This window comes from Myotis nattereri (genome assembly GCF_964212035.1).
Source record: "Myotis nattereri genome assembly, chromosome: 18".
NCBI classification, from domain to species: Eukaryota; Metazoa; Chordata; class Mammalia; order Chiroptera; family Vespertilionidae; genus Myotis; species Myotis nattereri.
In genome coordinates, this window is record NC_138093.1 from 39,040,042 (window position 1) to 39,052,890 (window position 12,849).

The following is a 12,849-nucleotide window of genomic DNA, read 5'->3' on the forward strand; positions in this document are numbered from 1 at the left end:
ACTGGAAGACATCTCTGTTCTTGAGGCGTGAAATAAAACGTTTTAATGTAATTTTTATTGTCTTCTTTCTAATTACTGAAATCATTTATTTATTATCCCAACCCCTGAAAAGCAAACAAACAATAAGGAAAATTATGGAAGAGAACCGAGACCCAACAAACAAAACAAAACTGTTGCCCTAGTTCCCAGCACCATTTATGAGGTTGCCCAGGGAGAGCCAGAGGTGAGACAGAGCCCCAGGGAGCCCTGGCAGGAGCCGCCCTCAGGAGGGGAGCCTGGCCCGGCCTGGCCTGCGGTGCCGCGTGGGCGGAGGAAAGAATAAGGGCTGGTGGCCGGAGTGCTAAGTGCTGAGACGGCAGATGCTTCAGTGGCTCCTCATATGCAAGCAGGTGGCCTTTGTGAAGGGCCTTCACTGTGGGCTCCCTGCTGGCTCATTCAGTGAGCTTGGGCCACCCTGGGCCACCGGCGGCTGAGTTCCTTTTCCTCCCCGAGTCCTCCCTGGGTGGGAGAGGATCCCCGACTGACAAAAAGGAGCCTTTCCACCTCTTCTCAGATTCCCTTCCTGCTACCAGTTCCTCCCAGTGTTTCCTTATCTTGTTTTAGTCGTGAATTAGTCTGATACTGCTTATCTCCAGGAATGTAAACTGCAACTGTCTCAGTTAACTCACAGCTGCATGCAAACGGAAAGCTGTTTGCACGTGAGCTCTGGTGAGATATTGCTGAGGTTCCCGAGGGGCCGGGGAGAGGACTGTTAATAGTGCTGGGCTCCTTGTGGGAGAACCAGCGTGGATCTGTGCTGTTTTAATGGTGACAGCTGCTTCCTTGGCCTTTCATATTATGTTCTATTACCCTCGTTGCCTGTGAGATGAGGGCAGTGATTATAACACGACTTTTTGTTTTGTTTCTTTGCTTCACAGCTGTCCTAGGGTGGCCCAGACAGGAGCTACGCTAGTTCCTCTCTTAATATTCACCCACTTATCTATATCACTGTGGTTATGGTTACCCTATAGTTTAGGGAAGCCTTCCTTTCTTTTACTTAGAATTTGCCCAAAATTAGACTAATTACAGGTGTGATTATCCACCATGTGCCACTCATTTAATGAATATACTCAATAGTTGATCACCAAGTTGTCTTTCTTAAAGTTCTATAATTAGTACATTTCATGAGTCCTTCCCATTTTAATTCATTTATTTATTATTTTTTAATTTTTTTGTTAATCCTCACCCGAGGATATTTTTTCCTTTGATATTTAGAGAGAATAGAAGGGAGGGGGAGAGACAGAAAGAGAGAAACGTCGATGAGAGAGACACACATTAATTGGTTGCCTCCCGCACGTGCCCTGACCAGGGCCAGAAATCAAGTCTGCAACCACGGAACATGCTCTTGAATGGAATTGAACCCATGACCCTTCAGTCCTCGGGCAACGCTCTAACCCACTGAGCCACACTAGCTAGGGATCAATTTAATTCATTTCTTAAGTGAAAGGTGATTTTATTCTTGCATATCTCTCCCATATTGTGGAGAACTGAAACAGAATGGCTTTATAATATATTTTATCAGTTGAATAGACCCATCCTATATGCTATATAATAAAGAGGTAATATGCAAATTGACCATCCAACACACAAGATGGTCACCACCATGTGGTCCAAGATGGCCACCACAAGATGGCCAGCAGGGGAGGGCAGTTGGGGGCGACCAGACTGGCAGGAGAGTGGTTAGGGGGTGATCAGGCAGGCAGGCAGGCAAGCGGTTGGGAGCCAGCAGTCCTGGATTGTGAGAGGGATGTCTGACTGCCCACCAGGATCGGGCCTAAACAGGCAGTCGGCCATCCCTCAAGGGGTCCCAGATTAGAGAGGGTGCAGGCTGGGCTGAGGGACACACACACACCCTCCCCGTGCACGAATTTCATGCACCGGGCCTCTAGTTACTCAGTAATCAATAATGTTCTTTTTAATGCACACAGCAATAGAATAATTACATACACTTGCTCTTCCTTGTTTTCAGCATTTTGCTAATCACGTTCTACTTAGTGCATTTTTCCACCTCTCAGATGTAGAGGTCATTCTTCAAACAGAACGCTTCCTCCCGCTGCAGGACTACCTGAGCTGAATGTTTAGTGCTTGTGATGAGCTGGGCACTGACCAAGCATTCGATGGGTTGGGGCTGAGCAGGCAGGTGGGTGTGGGGAGTGAATATGGGGGTGATTTGGTGGAGCTTGGAAGATTGTTTAAACCTCCCACACATGTTGCGCTCAGTTCTAAACAGTGATTTGTGGTATTCAATGAAAATCACATGCTGGTACTTTGTGTTGCTTTTATGTGTCTGACACTCGTTTTGGCTTCATCAAGGGTGGTTGGCGCCTGGGCCTGAGGATGGTTTTCACTACAGAGTCCAAGGAGAGGGAGGAGCAGGAGTCCAGGAGATGGAGGGGACATGGTCTGTGGGGATCCAGTAAGCTTTCAGTATTGCAGTATTTTTTACTTTCCTAGGCATAGCTAATATTTTACAGTAATCACAAAGTATTACTATAAAATCAAAGTATCAATGCATTTCCCTAAAAAAATTATCCAAAATGAAAGCCTGAATTTTTAACAGTAGCTGTGAACACTTGCTATCCTATATCTTTATGCTTCATCGCTACCAGTCATCTAAACACAATACACTGTACCAGGAAACATGGCTTGGGAACCCAGACAACCTGAGTGACCCCTCACCTCCATGACCCCTGACCTCAAGAGGCCTCACTGCTGCTCAGCAGTCTTGGCACGATTAAATTTCATTAAAATTATTTCTGTTCATCAGAAAGCATACTTAAAAACTCAAAGGCAAGCTACATTCTAGGAAAAGATATTCGCATCATATATAACTGATAAAAAATAGAAGTTAGAATATAGTAAGAATAACATTCAAAAGAAAAAAATAACCTCATAGAGGAATGGAGAAAGACAAGAATGGGCACTTTGCAGAAGAGGATGTATATGAAAGACACTCAGCTTCTTTAGTGACCAGGGAAAGATGGACCAAGGCCATGATGCTATTCACACCCACCGGAATGGCAATGCTAAACTCACCCAGCATCAGAGGTTGGCTTTCATGTGGGGGGTGGGAATTCTTGTGCTCGGGTGGGTGAGGGAAAATTGTTATAACCACTTAAGAAAATGGTTGGGCCCTAGCCGGTTTGGCTCAGCGAATAGAGCATCGGCCTGCGGACTGAAGGGTTCCGAGTTCGATTCCTGCCAAGGGCACGTGCCCGGGTTGTGGGCTCGAACCCCTATAGGTGGCATGCAGGCGGCAGCCAATCAATGATTCCCTCTCATCATTGGTGTTTCTCTCTCTCCCTCTCCCTTCTTCTCTGAAATCAATAAAAATACATTTTTTAAAAAGGAAATGAAATGGTCGGCAGTGCTTAGTAAAATAGAACACCCATGTGCCCTAGGATTCCAGAAAAACTGTACGTTTGCACCACACCCTGTCCAAGAATGCTGTAGCAGAATGTATATCTGTGCAACCTGTGTGTATGTGTGAAAGTGTGTGTGCGTAGGAGAGAGGGAGAGGGAGAAGGAGAGAGAGCAGGAGAAGAGGAAAAAATTAAATTAGTTGAAGGCCCTTCAGCAGGAAAAGTTTCCATACATTCATGCTATTTCCGAGAAAAACTAGTCCCCTCAATGTATTCGTGTATTCCATAAACAGATAATTCCAACGTTTTATATTGCTGGCATTTTTCTTACCAACACCACTTGGCTGACTTGGCCCATCTGCGTATGTGTGTTGAACAGGAAATTGCCCGGCATCTGCGCCCCGGCACCCTCCGGGCCGTCTTCGGCAAATCCAAGATCCAGAACGCCGTGCACTGCACCGACCTGCCAGAGGACGGGCTGCTGGAGGTGAGTCGGAAACATCTGCTGATAGCTCAGGTTCACGAATAAGCTCAGCAGTCCTGGTGTGTAAGAACCGCTTAGTATTCTTGGGTGATACTGTTACTGGTCATCTGATAACCCCAGACTGCAGCTTTAAAAGACCGAGCGGTAGGATGCGGTTTATAACTGGATAGCCTTCAAAGAACTGTTATTTTTCTGATTGGCATATATTATGCCTTAAAAGTAATTTAAAAAGTGAAAAACTACAGCATTAATTAAATAGTATGAAACCTGTTTTAAAGTCAGGTGAAAATATCACCGTAAGTGGCTAGTCATGGAAATCTATCAATGAAATCCAGAAGTCTAATATGTAATGTGAGAGCATTGAAAGAAATAGCCACCGTTCGTTGAGTCTATCAGGTTCTGCCATCGTAAGTGCTCCGTGTAAATTACGTCTGGGAATCCCACAGCAACTATAATAAGTTGGTATTATATCTGTTTTATCAGGGAAATGAAATTGAGACTCAGAGGGGTTAAGTAACATCCTCAAATCAAACAGTCATGTAGAACAGAGCCGTGCTCTGACCTCTCATCTGTTTAGCACGTTAAGCGCCCAGCCTGTTCTGTCTTCCAGCCAGAAAATACAATGTCAGTCACCGGTGACTGACTGGGCGATTAACGTGGTAATTAACATAAAATAAAAAACAAAGAATTATAAGAAAATATAAAGAAAAATTGGTCTGGTTTGGGGTTAAGAAAGTCATTTGTTGGCCAAAGCAAAGAAACTTTAAGGAAAAGATTGATATCCTTTTTTATAGTTTAGAAAAATTTTATGTGTCAAAAGGAACTAATGCAATGAAAAGACAAATGCTAAATTAAGGAATATATCTATGCCTAAGTGACCAGACAACTGGATGGGATGCACAAACGACCAGGAAACCGGTTGCTATGATGCGCACTGACCACTAGGGGGCAGACACACAATGCAGGAGCTGCCCCCTGGTGGTCAGTGCACTCCCACAGTAGGAGCGCCACTCAGCTGACAGAAGGGCACAAGACGCCAGGCTCATGGCTGGCAAGCGCAGCTGCAGCAGTGCGAGCCTCTCCCACCTCTGCGGTAGCACTACCGAACTAGTGGCGGCGGCAGCAGGTGCAGCAAGTCTGGGATGAGCAGGAGCAGCATGGTGCCCAGCCCGGGCTCGGGGCTCCTCCCCAGCCACCTGCTGCTTCATGCACTACTACATCCCCGCCTGCAGGGATTGGGCCGAAACTGGCAGTCCAACATCCCGCAAGGGGTTCCGGATTATGAGAGGACACAGGCCAGGCTGAGGGACCCCACTGGTGCACAAATTCGTGCACTGGGCCTCTAGTTGTAGTATAAAGGACAGAAAAGTGATATCCATAAGACATCTTACTTTAGTATTTTTTGTTTTATGTCAAATTTATCAATCTTTTATTTTATTTCTACCTTTGAAATCATCTGTAGAGAAGCCTTCCGCATTTTGTTTAATTTTCTTGCATTGAAATACTCAGTGCACCTGGCACCTGTGTGGTCACGTGGTGTGAGGGAGCGATCCAGTCAGTGTGATGACGTTGCTCATCAGCGCTTCCTTTCGTTGCCATTTCTCGTTGATTGATGCCCATGCACACCTGTGCCTGTTTCTGAACTTTCCATTTTATTCCACTGGTCGGTGCCAGAAAAATACTACTTTACTACTGCAGTTTATCCTTTAAGAAAGTTTTCTTGGTTATTCTCTTAAGCTTATTCCTCTACGTGAACTTCGCACGAGTCTGTTGAGTTCTTTACCCCACCCCACAGGATGCCAAGGGGACCGGGGCTGACATCTGCTGTGTTTGTGATTAGTGTGGGAGTGACGTGTCTGTAGTGGCCAACCTCTCCACCTGCACAGGTGGCTGTCCCTCCTGCCTCCCTTATGCCAGCAGAGCCTTCTCTTAGTGTGGGCCTGGGGCACAGCCTGCCACCTTTCTTCCTGCCAGCTTTTGTTCTTGTTGCTGTAGAGAATGACTTCATTAGCTCCAGTAATATTTTCTCCTGTAATCCAGGGTGTAAATTGGCTAAAATCTTGTCTAAACTAAAATCTTATCTAACCCTGGTATGAAATGCTGACCATACTCCCAAAATGTAAAAATGGTACAAACGTCACCTCGTAATTACCCAAAGGATTGTGTTGGTTTTAAATTCCCACCTATTTTATGGCTATTCCCTTCACCTTCTGATGGCTCAGGACCTGCAGTCTAGGTTTGACTACAGAGTGTTGTTCAGCGAAACTGAAACGTTATTAATCATGAAATTTATGCCCATTAACAAATGCTATCCAAGTATGCCTGTTACTGCCTGCAGTTTACAAAGCCATTTACGAAATGATTAAAATCGTTCTAACCTGACTGCACAGCAGATTTCATTGCAAATATAAAAAACAACACAGCAAGTGGAAGTTGTGCCGTAACAGCCTCCTGTCCTGTGGCTGGTGATTTATAGCTGATGTGACCTCCGCTGAGTCACTTTTTCTTTCCAGGCCTCATTTCTCTTATCAATAGAATGGAACAAAGAACGCTGATACGCCGAGGACTGCTCTCTGAGTCAGGGATTAGCTCCTTGCAGATGACTTGGCTTTAAATGGTCAAGCCTTGGCACAACGACACATGGAGGCCAGAAGAGTTATCTGCTCATAGGCCTTCAAAGTGCGGGTCAGCGTGACACAGACACGCCTCTGACCAGGAACATTGGTACTCACACGTGCTGTTCCTTAGGGAGCATTCTTTAGTTGTAGGTGACCACTACCTTTACTGCCCAGTCCAGGACCTGTTTGAAAGGCAGTTCCCGTCTCAAAGGCATACGCCGGAGCTGTCGGGGGCACGGGGACTATGGGCTCCCCGTTGCTGTGGCAAGAATCGGGCAGTTTACCCCTCAGTCTTTCCCTCGTGATGTTTCCTGAGCCACGCTTGTGCCGAATGTCCAGGAAGTATGATTTCAATGTATATTTTGTCCTCATAACAAACCACACAGAGTGTTTGCCTTGCTGACATTGGGCTAGGATTTCAAAGCAACTTGACCCTTCCCCTGTTCACACTGAGCTCACAGTAAGTGTCAGAAGGCGGGGGGTTAGGGGAATGTGTGTGTGTGTGGGGTCTCAGCAGGAACCTGGAGATGGCTTTCTCTGGATGCCTGCCGCTCATTGCGACACAACCGCTTTGGTGGTTACAGGGAGGAAGGACAGCGGCTGCAGTAGGACACAGGCCGGGGTGTTATTTCACTGGGTGTCCCCTGACACTGTTGGTAGTGACTATGAAGACCTTAAGTTTCTGCTTTAAAGAGAGCGTGAATGGGAAATATCTAGTTTAACTAGTAATAAAAGAAATACTAGTTTTCTACCAATGGCAACACTTTGAAGTCTCAACGCCCACTTCCGGTGAGGCTCCAGGAAAATGGATTCCTCAGGGGCTGGTGCCAGTGACGTGGCCACAGGTATTGAAAGCCACGGGTTGTTCCCTACAACTTATCCCAGATTCCACTCCTCAGAATTAACCCGAGGAGGAGGGCGGCGGGGCTGCGAGGGGACAGCCGGCCGCACGGTGTCATTGAGGAGGAGTTGTGGTGATTACAGCGGAACAGGGTGCGTGGCTGCGGGTCTAGCTGAGAACAGTCCCTGTGTGCTCATAGCTCCTCGCTCCCTCCAACCCAGCAGCGTAGCTCTACCCCGGCACTTACTCATCTCACTGCACCTGGCTCCCGATCCTGTACATGAAGATCTGAGCAGTGCCTGCCATCAGATAGCATGGTGCCCAGACAGAGCCACTGCTGAACAAATGCCAGCCATTGTGTCGTTACAGTGTCTGTGTCCTCATGTATATTTCCCACAAGACTGAGCACCCATAGGGAGGGATCTGTCCTGCCTGGCATATGAAAACTCTCCAGTAAATCATTTTTGAAGGGAAAGTGGGGAGGGTTTGGTTAAATAAATTTTGGTTCGTGTACTCGGGCTGAAGTATGTAACCTTTTTTCTTTAATGATGGTAACAGAGACCTACCTGTAGCAGTGGCCTTGGTTCATGTTAGACTCACCTCGGCCACTTTTAAAATCTGATGCTCAGACCCACCCTTAGAGAGTCCCACTTTTTTCCTTTTGGAATAATTTCAAACTTACAGAAGAGTTGCAAGTACTATACAATAACTTTTTTTTTAATAAGCATTGGGATTAAGTTGCCAACACAATGCCCCATAATCTCTGAATACTTTAATGTGTATTTTTTTTTTATTCTAACCGAAAGATATTTTTCCATTGATTTTTAGAGAGAGTGGAAGAGAGAGGGAAAGACAGAGAGAAAATCAGTGTGAGAGAAACACATCGATTGGTTGCCTCATGCACACCCCCAACAGGGGATGGAGCCTGCAACCTGGGCATGTGCCCCGACCAGGAATCAAACCGGTGGCCTCTTGGTTCCTGGCTCTTTGCTCAACTGCTGAGCTATACCAGCCGGGCCAGGTATTTACATTCTTTAAAAACACAGCAGTAGACAGGATACATGTAGCCCTGCCCTCCCGGAGCTCATCTTCCAGGAGTGGTCACCATAGTCATTGTTTTTTGGAATGACGAAAGTATGGCTCTGTTGGAGTGACCAAAGTATGGATCTGTTTATCTTTTTCAAATATTCTGTCACTTGGTTATATCATGTTTGTGGTTATAATATAAAATGTTAAGAACTACATAAAATAATTCATTGTGTATATAGGTGATCAAAACAAATCTGAATTTGGCTGCATAAGGGTTTCTGCATGGGTTCTAGTGCCAGTGTACTGCATTAACCAGAAGCGAACAGGTGCAGTGACTAAGAGATTGGCGGCCTGGATCTCCTGGCCTCCACACACACCCACACTTGTAACCTATCTCAGTTCTAGTTTCTATCGCGAGGGAAGAGTTGTGATTTTTACTAGTACCTCGTCAAAGAGGAACAACTTGTACAAAGACAAGAGCAGCGTTCTCTTAGAGATCTAAAAATAGCTTAGTAAGCCCTGGGCTTGACCCTGAGGTAGAAAATGGCAGGAGATAGGCTGGAAGAGTCAGCACAGGCCTTGTACCGACACACTAAGACATCCGGGGAGGATCCCGGTCACCCCGGGAGGATTCTGTCACTCCGGGAGGATTCTGTTACCCAGGGAGGATCCCGATCACCTCTGGGAAGATTCAGTCACCCTGGGAAGATTCTATAGCCTGAAAGGAAGTCGCAGCATGGATAGCCAAAAGCAGAGCTTCCAAAGTCATTTCGGACGGCACAGCTGACATCCCCAGAGACTAATGAGTGTGAAGGATTACCTACAGGAGACAGGATTAACTCGCATCCCCAAGTGAAGGTGGTGGTGGAGAGGCTAATGCGTAACCTTCCTCTGTGATACGGATGTATTTCATAAGTTTGATGGCAGAGGCCAACCTATTGTGACACCTGTATGATGCTATAGGACCCACCTGAGTGACTGCCCACACTGTGACTGCCCACACTGTGACTGACACTGTGACTGACACTGTGACTGACACTGTGACTGCCCACACTGTGACTGACACTGTGACTGACACTGTGACTGCCCGCACTGTGACTGCCCACACTGTGACTGCCCACACTGTGACTGACACTGTGACTGACACTGTGACTGCCCGCACTGTGACTGCCCACACTGTGACTGCCCACACTGTGACTGCCCACACTGTGACTGACACTGTGACTGACACTGTGACTGCCCGCACTGTGACTGCCCACACTGTGACTGACACTGTGACTGACACTGTGACTGCCCGCACTGTGACTGCCCACACTGTGACTGCCCACACTGTGACTGACACTGTGACTGACACTGTGACTGCCCGCACTGTGACTGCCCACACTGTGACTGCCCACACTGTGACTGCCCACACTGTGACTGACACTGTGACTGACACTGTGACTGCCCGCACTGTGACTGCCCACACTGTGACTGACACTGTGACTGCCCACACTGTGACTGACACTGTGACTGACACTGTGACTGCCCGCACTGTGACTGCCCACACTGTGACTGCCCACACTGTGACTGCCCACACTGTGACTGACACTGTGACTGACACTGTGACTGCCCGCACTGTGACTGCCCACACTGTGACTGCCCACATTGTGACTGCCCACGCTGTGACTGCCCACACTGTGACTGCCCACACTGTGACTGACACTGTGACTGACACTGTGACTGCCCACACTGTGACTGCCCACACTGTGACTGCCCACACTGTGACTGACACTGTGACTGCCCACACTGTGACTGATACTGTGACTGACACTGTGACTGACACTGTGACTGCCCACACTGTGACTGCCCACACTGTGACTGCCCACACTGTGACTGCCCACACTGTGACTGACACTGTGACTGCCCACACTGTGACTGACACTGTGACTGCCCACATTGTGACTGCCCACACTGTGACTGACACTGTGACTGCCCGCACTGTGACTGACACTGTGACTGACACTGTGACTGCCCACACTGTGACTGACACTGTGACTGCCCGCACTGTGACTGCCCACACTGTGACTGACACTGTGACTGCCCACACTGTGACTGCCCACACTGTGACTGCCCACACTGTGACTGACACTGTGACTGACACTGTGACTGCCCACACTGTGACTGCCCACACTGTGACTGCCCACACTGTGACTGACACTGTGACTGACACTGTGACTGCCCGCACTGTGACTGCCCACACTGTGACTGACACTGTGACTGCCCACACTGTGACTGCCCACACTGTGACTGCCCACACTGTGACTGACACTGTGACTGACACTGTGACTGCCCGCACTGTGACTGCCCACACTGTGACTGACACTGTGACTGCCCACACTGTGACTGACACTGTGACTGACACTGTGACTGCCCACACTGTGACTGACACTGTGACTGACACTGTGACTGCCCACACTGTGACTGCCCACACTGTGACTGCCCACACTGTGACTGACACTGTGACTGACACTGTGACTGCCCGCACTGTGACTGCCCACACTGTGACTGACACTGTGACTGCCCACACTGTGACTGACACTGTGACTGCCCGCACTGTGACTGCCCACACTGTGACTGCCCACACTGTGACTGACACTGTGACTGACACTGTGACTGCCCACACTGTGACTGCCCACACTGTGACTGCCCACACTGTGACTGACACTGTGACTGACACTGTGACTGCCCGCACTGTGACTGCCCACACTGTGACTGACACTGTGACTGCCCACACTGTGACTGCCCACACTGTGACTGCCCACACTGTGACTGACACTGTGACTGACACTGTGACTGCCCGCACTGTGACTGCCCACACTGTGACTGACACTGTGACTGCCCACACTGTGACTGCCCACACTGTGACTGCCCACACTGTGACTGACACTGTGACTGACACTGTGACTGCCCGCACTGTGACTGCCCACACTGTGACTGCCCACACTGTGACTGACACTGTGACTGACACTGTGACTGCCCACACTGTGACTGCCCACACTGTGACTGACACTGTGACTGACACTGTGACTGCCCACACTGTGACTGACACTGTGACTGACACCGTGACTGCCCACACTGTGACTGCCCACACTGTGACTGCCCACACTGTGACTGACACTGTGACTGACACTGTGACTGCCCGCACTGTGACTGCCCACACTGTGACTGCCCACACTGTGACTGACACTGTGACTGACACTGTGACTGCCCACACTGTGACTGCCCACACTGTGACTGACACTGTGACTGACACTGTGACTGCCCACACTGTGACTGACACTGTGACTGACACCGTGACTGCCCACACTGTGACTGCCCACACTGTGACTGCCCACACTGTGACTGACAGTGTGACTGCCCACACTGTGACTGCCCACACTGTGACTGACACTGTGACTGCCCACACTGTGACTGCCCACACTGTGACTGACACTGTGACTGACACTGTGACTGACACTGTGACTGCCCACACTGTGACTGACACTGTGACTGACACTGTGACTGCCCACACTGTGACTGACACTGTGACTGACACCGTGACTGCCCACACTGTGACTGACACTGTGACTGCCCACACTGGGACTGCCCACACTGTGACTGACACTGTGACTGCCCACACTGGGACTGCCCACACTGTGACTGCCCACACTGTGACTGCCCACACTGTGACACTGACTGACACTGTGACTGACACCGTGACTGCCCACACCGTGACTGCCCACACTGTGACTGACACTGTGACTGACACCGTGACTGCCCACACTGTGACTGCCCGCACTGTGACTGCCCACACTGTGACTGCCCACACTGTGACACTGTGACTGACACTGTGACTGCCCACACTGTGACTGCCCACACTGTGACTGACACTGTGACTGACGCTGTGAATAACGACAGTGGAGAGGGTCTGAAACAGCCTTGGAGAGGGGGCTGATCACAGGATGGACCTTCTGCGTGATGCTTAGGATGCGGGGGATTTGGGCGATGAGGTGTATCATGATGCTGTTGTTTCTGAGCTGGATGATGCTGTTGTTTCTGAGCTGGATGATGCTGTTGTTTCTGAGCTGGATGACGCGGGCGAGGGTCTGCAGGTGGGCGCGCTGAGGAAGGACCATTGACCTCAGCCAAGGAGGGGAGTGATAAGTCAGGGGAGAGGTGGCAGGAGGGGCCGCAGCAGCCTCCCCAGGAGGCCGGGGGGATGGAGGAGCTGTGGCCAGCGCAGACGTGTTAACTTCAGAGTGTCAGTATTCGTCAAGGACTTAAATAAATATTGAATAATTGAATGAAGATGGTTAAGAATCATGAAGGAACCCAAAGGCACAAACTAGAAAGAAGTTAACACGGACTCATCCCAGAACTGTGTAATCTACATTTCATAAGCTTATATTATAACCAGTGTGACCTTCAGGCAATTGACAGAAATGTGTAACTAAA

The 12,849-nt window shown here is 48.9% G+C and overlaps 1 protein-coding gene across 2 annotated transcripts in view; it reads left to right on the top strand.

Annotated features, from left to right (window-relative positions):
- Positions 1-12,849, top strand: part of NME7 (NME/NM23 family member 7) — a 110,761-nt gene that overhangs the window by 64,917 nt on the left and 32,995 nt on the right. The window contains exon 11 of one of the 2 annotated variants that reach the window (XM_081112564.1): positions 3,781-3,888. The exons of the other annotated variant lie outside the window; for it this stretch is intronic. Coding sequence (XP_080968690.1) covers positions 3,781-3,888 — 108 coding nt within the window. The remainder of the gene's footprint in view (positions 1-3,780; positions 3,889-12,849) is intronic. 2 annotated transcript variants of the gene reach the window in all.